Source organism: Porites lutea, chromosome 7 (assembly GCF_958299795.1).
Source record: "Porites lutea chromosome 7, jaPorLute2.1, whole genome shotgun sequence".
In the NCBI taxonomy this organism is placed as follows: domain Eukaryota; kingdom Metazoa; phylum Cnidaria; class Anthozoa; order Scleractinia; family Poritidae; genus Porites; species Porites lutea.
This window is the reverse complement of record NC_133207.1, coordinates 34,610,456-34,619,416: the sequence shown is the minus strand read 5'-3', so window position 1 is coordinate 34,619,416 and position 8,961 is coordinate 34,610,456. Positions and strand designations below refer to the sequence as shown.

Sequence of the window (8,961 nt, the reverse complement as noted above, 5' to 3'; positions counted from 1 at the left end):
TTTTAAACCCCGTAGCTTATAGGGAACATTTGGAAGGTTAGACTCCTCTATCAATTGCCCAAAAACATCTCTTATTTCCACTATCTTCTCAATAATAAATCTTTGCTTCGCTTTGAACTGTACCACAGGAAACAAAGACAAGCCTTCTCCAAGCGCTTGCTGGAGGTCTCCGTCGAATCTTAAGTTAACACTACTATCAACTTCGGCAGAATTCGTACGGTTAACTGCTGTAAGCGTTTAAGGTGATTCCATAGTAAAAGAACCTAACATAGATTTTAGCTTAAACTTGGTACACTGATGTAACAAGTCAAGAAGATCATGAAAAAGTAATAAAAAGTGGGGGTCACCGTGCTCGTTTTGACGTCACAATGCTGACAAATACGGCTATTTAGGACCCTTTTACAAAAACCGCGGGCAGCGCAAAACTAGACAAAAAGGAGAGATTTTTTCGATGATGCATGTGGTATCGCACAAAATTTGACTTTAATGTATTGTTTATCCACTTACGTACCAGAAAAATGCCTTTTAATGCCCTTGTTTTTACTTTACGCTCCAAAGTAGAATTAAATTGGAAGCGCGCTTTTCGACCCGTGATGGCTCAATCCGTACAATTTAGTAAAATTGCCAAAAAACTGAACATAGATTTGTGCCAATTTTTTTCTCATCGAAAGGAAGCACTGTCCTTATTAAAATCATGAAATAAAAAATGGGGGTCACCGCACTGGTTTTTGCGGTAGAGCTGCAGAAAGTGCGCACCAAACGCATTTTCTCCGATTTTTGAGAGAGGACTGGGGTGAGTTTCAAAATAGAACGTATGTGAAAGGGGGAAGAAAGTATTAAAAAATCCGTTTTTACAGAATTTACATCGAGATGTCACATTTAGGACACAATGTGATAAAGAAAGTGTTTACATGAAAATCAAAGTGAGTAAGCACAAGTTAAACATCCACTATCGAGGTTCTCCGAGAGGAGGTCGAACTCAGCATCACGCGTACTGCTTACGTTATGCACATTCCCAACACATTGAGTCTCACCTCGGCAAGAAACAACAGCAAGCAAAAATTCCAATAGCGTTTCTCTTCAGTCAACTTCATTTTAATAATATTACTTCACATGCTCTTTTTTACGGCGGCCATCTTGTTATGCGCAGTAAGAGATGCGCAGTGCAAAACTAGGGAATCACCTTAAGCTTAAAAGTTTCGAAAGGAGTTTGGAGCGAAAGCAAGGAGAAGGCACTGAAACTAGCCGGCATTTCCCACGATCAATCGACGTAGTTGCGTGGCCCGTACAACCGAAATTTTCACGCTGCAGAAAGTTTCAGAAGACGTGCAACGAACAGGGACATCTAAAATGTAAGCTTGGCGTTGTATACTAGACAGTGTGAGCAAATTAATTGAGTGGAAAGTGAAAGTCATGCATCGCGTATCGTATCATCAAGAAAAATTTACGATACCTTGGAAAGATCCGCCCCAAAAATTCATCGGAGAGTGTTTGTTTCTTGTAGCCGTGCTAAAGGTTGTAATTTTTGCGGGTTGTTAACATTTTGTTCTGAAACTTTCCTCGAGAAACTTTCCCCGTTGAACGCGCTACGCAACTATGGCGATCGATGAGGCAAACTACGTCGTGTAAGAAAACACGAGAGTCACCCGGAAGCTTCTCTTCGCTGATTGGCCAGAAAAATTTTTTTCTGGCCAATCAGAAGCAGGCAATTCAAACGCTTCTGGAACTGGTTCGGTAAGAGTAAGTGCCCAGGGGCTCGTCTCGATCTTACAGTAAACTTTCACCACGAACATTTTATCGACCCGACTAACTGCCCCTGGGTCCCCGAGGATGTGAGAGTACAACCAAGCTAATTCTATGAAACTCAGCTCACACAAATTCGACATGAAACTCTTTATTTTATTCTTTACTACATTACAACATTTAAAAGAATCAATCATCTTCTTTGCCCTTTGAATACTTGTAAGGTTTTACTCTGAAGTCTTTGGCGCCGAGTTTGCCTCTTCTGTTTTGCGTCATCATCATCCAGGCAATTTATAAAAAGAATCTGCCGCCGTTTTGATTTCGGGACTTGTGGTAGAGTTTGCACCGGAGGAGGGGTCAGGAACTTTGGATTTAACAGTGGTAGTGGGGTAGATCGTTCTGCTTAAGGTTTTTGTAAGATGGCTGCCTGTTTTAAATCAGGTGTTACGTTGAAGGTCAAAGAATCTTGTGTGTTTTGTAATTCTGGAACAGCGCTGTTGATCTCTTCGGGTCGTGTTCGTGTTCTTGAATTCAATTGTTTTTTTGAGAGCCAGGTATCTGTTTAGCAACTGAAAGTATCGGTTAGCCTTTTCATCATCCATCAGATCTTGTTGAGAAAACAAGTGATCAATGTTGCCCTGTATCTCTAGCATAGCTGGAAGATTAGAAGCGGGACAGGCGAACGATTTTGCTGCTTTAGATATTTCAGAAGTTCTTTAGGAATATTGTCTTGAAACCCAGTGCTTGATTGAATAATTCTTCACTGGCTCGGATATTTCCTCATCAGCGCCAGTTTCGTCTACGGAGAACCACTCCTCAACAACAACATGTATTAACAATTGTTGGATAATGACAGCGGCAGGAAATAGAACTTGCATAATTACGTTACAACACGGGTGGCTTCATACCCATATACGGATATAACGCACATAACTTTAAATTAACTATTACATCATCCATCTTAAAATAGCTTAAGTAAAAACCTGTTAAACCAGTTCAATAAAACATGAACTTGACAAACAGCTTAAAACCGGTCTAGGCTACGTGAGTCTATTGTTTCTAGATAATAAGAGAGATAATGAGATTCCTACACATTTTATTCATGAGATAAAGACAAAAGGAACTTACGTTAACTGTGGTAATATAATCCACAGCAAATTAATGAGATTCCACCAAAAAATAGATAATTCGGTGCGCCCTATACTACTGATGTTAAATACTGCTTCTGTCGGTCAAACTCCTTGGGCGAGTTAACTCACTATTCTGGCCGTCTGAGCTTTGTTATGATTAATTTACGGAGAACTTTTCAGGATTACAGTTCCAAAGAGTTTAGGCGGTATACTAAACACACCACCAATATTGTTTTGTCCACAACACGACAATACGTCTACTAGGGGCTGAGGGGCTAGGGGTTTAGTGACCTGGCCCCAGTTGTTCAAAAGTTGGATAGCGCTATCCACTGGATAAATCGCTATCCAGAGGACAAGTATTACGAAAACCAATTGCGCTATCCAGTGGATAGCGCTATCCACCTTCCGAACAACTGGGGCCTCACCCTAATACGTCCACCACGTACCTGAAAAATGCCGAAGAAAACAATGAATAAAAAGAAATAAACAGAAGTGAAATATGCTATAGCACGAGAGGAAAATGGTTGGAAAGAGTAAAATTGCCTAAAGACATGAATCATCACCGATTATTTCCTTAAAAGTGTTCCAAACAGTGTTGTTGTTGGTTTTTTTTTTGTCTTCTTAAAGAAAATCTTTCTTTAAAACAACAACAACAACAACAACAACAACAAATGTTATTGAAAATTGGAAATATAACTAATTACATTACTTTCCCACCCGCAAAAACGTTCTTTTGGATGGGATTGGATCCCTATCCAAAAGGATTGTGCTTTTTTTTCTCTGAGCGTACCATTTGTGGGGTTTAAAGCCCTGTTTTCTCTCCCCGGGTTATAATCTGTTTTCTAGATTCTCACTATTTAGATATCCACAGAGGTCTTTTATTTATAGATAATTTGATTGATCGATGTAGGCCATAAAAAGACGGATTGTTACAAAAGAAGGGTTTAATTATTAAATGTGACGTTTCTGCTGGCGAGCGGAAAATGTTGCAACCAAACAGAAATTTAAACTTATTCTCTTTCATATATATTTTAGCCTATAGTTGACAGTGGCACGCCAACTTACACTAGTTAAAAATTACTTTTGGATCAGGATAAACTCTCGTTGCTTCCCAAGATTGTCAAGTCTGTGTACGGGCTGTCCTATTCAGTATCAGGTAATAAATTAATTAACTTCGCGCGTGTATTGAATGTTCACTTGATTGAGTTGTCTTTCTCGTTGCTGCCCTTAAAAGTGGATGAGTCATCAACAGACGAAAAATCCGCTTAAACTGGTCAGGTAGTGCCACCTTTAAATTTTAATGTCGATTTTAAAGTTTTAACATCGTAGGTTTAATTTTAAATATATTCTGAAAGGTATACTTCTCTTTAGTAACTTTGGCTAAACTACAGTAGAAAACGTCTTATTTTTAGATTTTCGTAATTTCTTCGAAGTTTTCCCGTTCGCTGTCATGTTGAATGAATTTATTCTACGAACAGACGATTTCCTTCGCCAAGAAAACCTAAAAAGAGAAACATTGTCATTCTCACTTAATCTACTGGAAGAAGCATTCCTAAAGGAAGTTAGTGGATATTCCTGGTCCTCCTGGCGATTCAACTTTCTGCATCTTAACCAGCTCCCATACAGCTCCACGATGGCTTGATAACAACCAGGAAGTCGTACAGTGTAGATGACAGGATTCGCAAGCGAGCTACTATATTGAAGAACCTTAAATGCAAGAATAACTTCGTATTTGATATCTACGCATGTACCACACGCCCAGTATGCAAAGTTCAGGCCAAAAAAAGGACCCCAAGCAACTAGAAAACAGCCTATAACAAGCAGAATTGCTTTAGCAATACGGGCTTCCCTTTCGGCCCTGCGCACTTGCCGGTGGTTTTGAGAAACACTCCTTGATGCAGTGACAAACATGGCTATGTAGACAATAATAATTACCGATAAAGGCCAAATAAAAGACACAACGGAGATGAAAAGCGTGTAATAATGCCAACTCGATGCTGTTTTTACAGTAATGCTGCACAATGCTGCAGATACACTCCAAACTGAGCAGATGACGCAGAAATACGGTTTTTTTGAGGAGGCACGATGAAGGAAGGGCCAACCTATGGCATAAAACCTCTCAATAGTTATCATCATTAAATGCCAAATGGATGCTGTTGCACCTAAAACGTCGACAGTGTTCCACAGAATATAAACAAAGCTTGGAAATTCCACTGATTTGGCGACGACGTATATGAATGAAGGGACACCTACACTCCCTACTATGATGTCCGACAATGCGAGGCTCGTCAGAAAATAGGCGGTTCGAGTACGCAGTTTACGTTTGTAAAGAAAGACTGATATAACCATGATATTCCCCAACACAATACATAATGAAAGAATGGAAAACATAATACAAAATGTAACTTTCACCAAAGAGCTTGTACGGATCACAGGGGAGATTTCCGTAGCATTTTGATATGTCGAAGAGTTGATGTGTGTTGGTAAGCTAGTAATATTGCTCATCTTCTGCTATATCAGATTAATGTTTGGCCAGTTGTTATATTCCTCTATTTCTAAATAGGAAAGGAAAGAACAAGAAGATAACAATTCCAGAAAATACCCGCTTTTAAAAGATTTTGTTATATTTGAATCATTATGGGTGGATCACGGCACTGGGCCTCATTAATTTGGTTTTGAGAAAATGTTGTAAACAAGAAAAACTCCTTTCAAGCTATTTTTACAGTGGATAACTTAGCTTCACTTTCTTACTTTACTTTCGTAATTTTCAAAAACAAATTTTCAAAGGATTCTTGAGCAGCTTCTTTGAGTTTGTTCAAAATGGCCAATGGTTTTGATTTTTGTAACGTTATTAAAAACATGGAGAGAAATCATTTCGGTAGTACAGCTGAGAATACTTTGAAAAGTGTGTTTTCAAGTTGACAAGAAAAAGAATGATTTACTTTCATTAGTGGAAATTTTTCCGTGTCATTTTCTAAACTGACCAAATGTTAAAACTATCACCTCTGCTCTTTGTTCCTTTCGAAAAATTTATCATGTCTTCTATCACGTTCCTTGCTTGCTAGCTGGCGTGTTTTTTACTTTACAAATGAACAGTTGTGTGTCTCTTTTTCTAACAACAAACAACTTGGATAAACAAGATGGCAGATTGCGGAAATCTAGCACTGGCTGTCAAAACTTAACGAGCTGTCGGTGGAACTGAGTTGAAATTGTTTTCTTATGATAAAATTTTACTAAGGCAACTTTATCAAGACTAACTCAGCAGTGATAAAAAATCTACTAGAACACTGATCGCGGTTATCACACTGACAAAATATCAGCAGAGAAGATTAATCCTTTAATTTGCCTTTCATAGTCCATACCATTTTCAGTTGAAGAGAACATTAATTTCTAAAATAGAGTCAATAATTAAATTAGCTATTTTCTAAAATATATCTATAACCCGGAAAGGGCATTGACACTGAGACGTGCTTTGTGTTTACAATATCTTTTCATTAACATATTCAAATTATTATGTTTGTTCGGTTGCAACAGACGTAAGTGAAAAGAGCAAACTGTCCAAAGACTGCGCCAATTTAAAAATTATCAATCATCAGCCATGTTGTTAATTTACTGCTAAGATCAGTAAGTGCGTAAATTGATAAAGATTAGTTTAACCGAAAGAGGAAATCTTCAGGAAAACTTGTCGATGCTGCCATGACTTTTGTTTCATTAGGCTTGGTGGGTTTCGCTAATTAATTTCCTCCGTGAGTTTGTGTCCTTTATTTACCTAATAAACCCAAGCTACACATGCCATACAAAAACTGATCCAGTCTCTATGACTGCCTCTAGTTAATATAACATATCCGTTCCTAAACAATTAAAATTTCTAAACTTAGACAAACAAACTTACAGGCACCTTTCTTATGCTTTTAACCAAACAACATTTTGTGTTCATTTGAAACAACTTGGTGTTAAATATCCGTTAAATTTATTGACAAGGATTTTTCCAATCCAACCTATCACTGATTCTATCAATGCTCCTCGGAGAAAGGTTCTTGCTTTCTTTCATTTGTTTTATTTTCATGCTTAGAAGAAGATGGATGTCTGATATGGTTTCGTATATACAATTTTCCATCTGTAAAACTTGACATGACCTTTCTTGGTTATGAGTGTTCTTCTATTCTCATATTCTTCCATCTTCCTCATATTTCTACTTTTTTTCACACGACGAACAAAGTCCACTTCTAAATCTCACCGGAACAGCAACCCCAAAGTGCTGATGGTACCTGAAGGCACATAGCCAATGGATTGGAGGCTTTCAGTTAACGGGTCGTTATTATTAAAAAACTGAAATCTGATCGTGATGTATTTTCGTGTAAGGACTTGGGTTTAGGTACGGGTTAAAGATAATTCGACAGTGTATGCCCCTCTATTGGAATAATCAATGAACATATTTATAGAGCAGTAAATGGCGTCAGTTTTTTATCATAGCTAATGATGAGTCGTCACCTTGACGTTATAACCAAGAAGTTACATTCATAAGGTTATACTTTAGGATCCTCCTAATAGACTGAACTGAACTGTGCGGAGTCCTGGCCACCCTGTGGACATCACGGTACATTCACCAGATAGCTGAGTTAAGGAGACAGGTTCGAGCAAAGACCAGCTACCAAATTATAATGCAGACTGTGAAAGGTCTAAAGATTGGAAGTCCCCCAGTTAAGGCGCGTTCTACTATATACAATTTAACTTTTAAGTGCCTCCATAATATTGCTCCAGATCTTTTTAAGAGCTGTTTTATCAAGTATTCACATATTTATTCCACTAGGCGTAATGATATACATATTTTAATTCCTAAAGTCCGCACAGAATCTGCTTAGAAAGGAACATTTTATACTGGAGCCCAGGCGTTCAATAACTTGGCACCACGTCAAAAGAAAGTTGACTCTATAGTGATTTTTAAAACACAGCTTAATAATCTTTTTTTTTAGAGTGATAATTTACGTAGTTATATAATTCTTAGTTTTTATCCATCGACATTGTACATAGTTTAGTGTACATTTTCTGATAGTTGATGTGTTAATAGCTATTTTATCCTTTAATTGTTATTTTTCATTGACCAGGGCACCCATTTATAACAGCTTCAGCTGACGGTTAGCCTCCTGCCGAACGCGTGACGAACCTCTAAGAACGTCTGCGTGAGAGGCTACTGACGGGTTTACTCTGTTTAAATATGTTGGTGAGACCAATGATAATTTTAAAGCAATATATTTTCCTGTACCGTAGGGATAGAGACCTGCTGCCTTGGTGCTGTCTTCACCAGGGTACATGAGGATTTCTTTAAGTGAATGCCAGGAATTTCTATAGAATATAAATCGTTGCGAGATTCCTCATTAATAGCGAGTAGCCTAAAACAGAACCTCTGAGATCTGGTTCTCAATTCAGGCACAAATGCTATTAATGCTACGGGTGTAACCGCTGAACTGCTATAATAAAAAAAACGCATTCCTAAAGATAATGAGAGATAGCCATGGTCGAAAGAAGAGCAAAAGTACTTAAGTAAAGTTAAGGTATGGTATGGCAAGCATGTAATTAAGTAAAACAAAAACACCAGAGTTATTTCTTTTGATATTGCAACGTCAATTTTCCTGCTCGGAGTTAATTCTCTCTTGAGCAATTTCAAAAGGATAAGCAAAAACATTACCATGATAACGAGACAGGGAAGCCCAAAGCAGCAAATGAAAATAATTGCGGTAATAACGGCTGCTTTAGTCCAATAATATACCACAAAAATAATGGAGGAGACTGATGACGCAATCAGCCAGCATGAAACGCTTGTCAAGTAAGCGAGGCGATCACGTGCTTTTGGGTGCATGGCTGGCCGGTAAATAGCGCAAAATCTTTCTGTTACCATAGCAACAAGATGGAGAGCGGCCAGAAGTTGATGGACGACATCAAAGCTGTTGAAAGAAATGTCATCTACTTCGTCCAAGACAATTGAGCTATGTTTTGTTTGTCCCATGATAAGGATAAATAACCAAAGTGGTATTGTTACTATGGCTGTGGTAAGATTTGAAAGAGCATGGCTTCTTAATATGTGACCAAG

At 38.1% G+C, this 8,961-nt stretch overlaps 1 protein-coding gene across 1 annotated transcript; it reads right to left on the bottom strand.

The window, feature by feature from the left end:
• Nucleotides 1-3,851: 3,851 nt before the first annotated feature.
• On the bottom strand, nt 3,852-5,954 carry LOC140944093 (beta-2 adrenergic receptor-like). The gene is made up of 2 exons (XM_073393207.1): nt 5,877-5,954; nt 3,852-5,428 (listed from the first exon to the last, which is right to left on the bottom strand). Exon 2 carries the CDS (start codon nt 5,376-5,378, stop codon nt 4,254-4,256), a length of 1,125 nt encoding a protein of 374 aa, XP_073249308.1. The 5' UTR covers nt 5,379-5,428; nt 5,877-5,954; the 3' UTR covers nt 3,852-4,253.
• Nucleotides 5,955-8,961: the final 3,007 nt, after the last annotated feature.

Coding starts and splice junctions, on each gene's coding strand:
- LOC140944093 (XM_073393207.1), bottom strand. CDS start 5,378: ATGAGCAATATTACTAGCTTACCAACACACATCAACTCTTCGACATAT.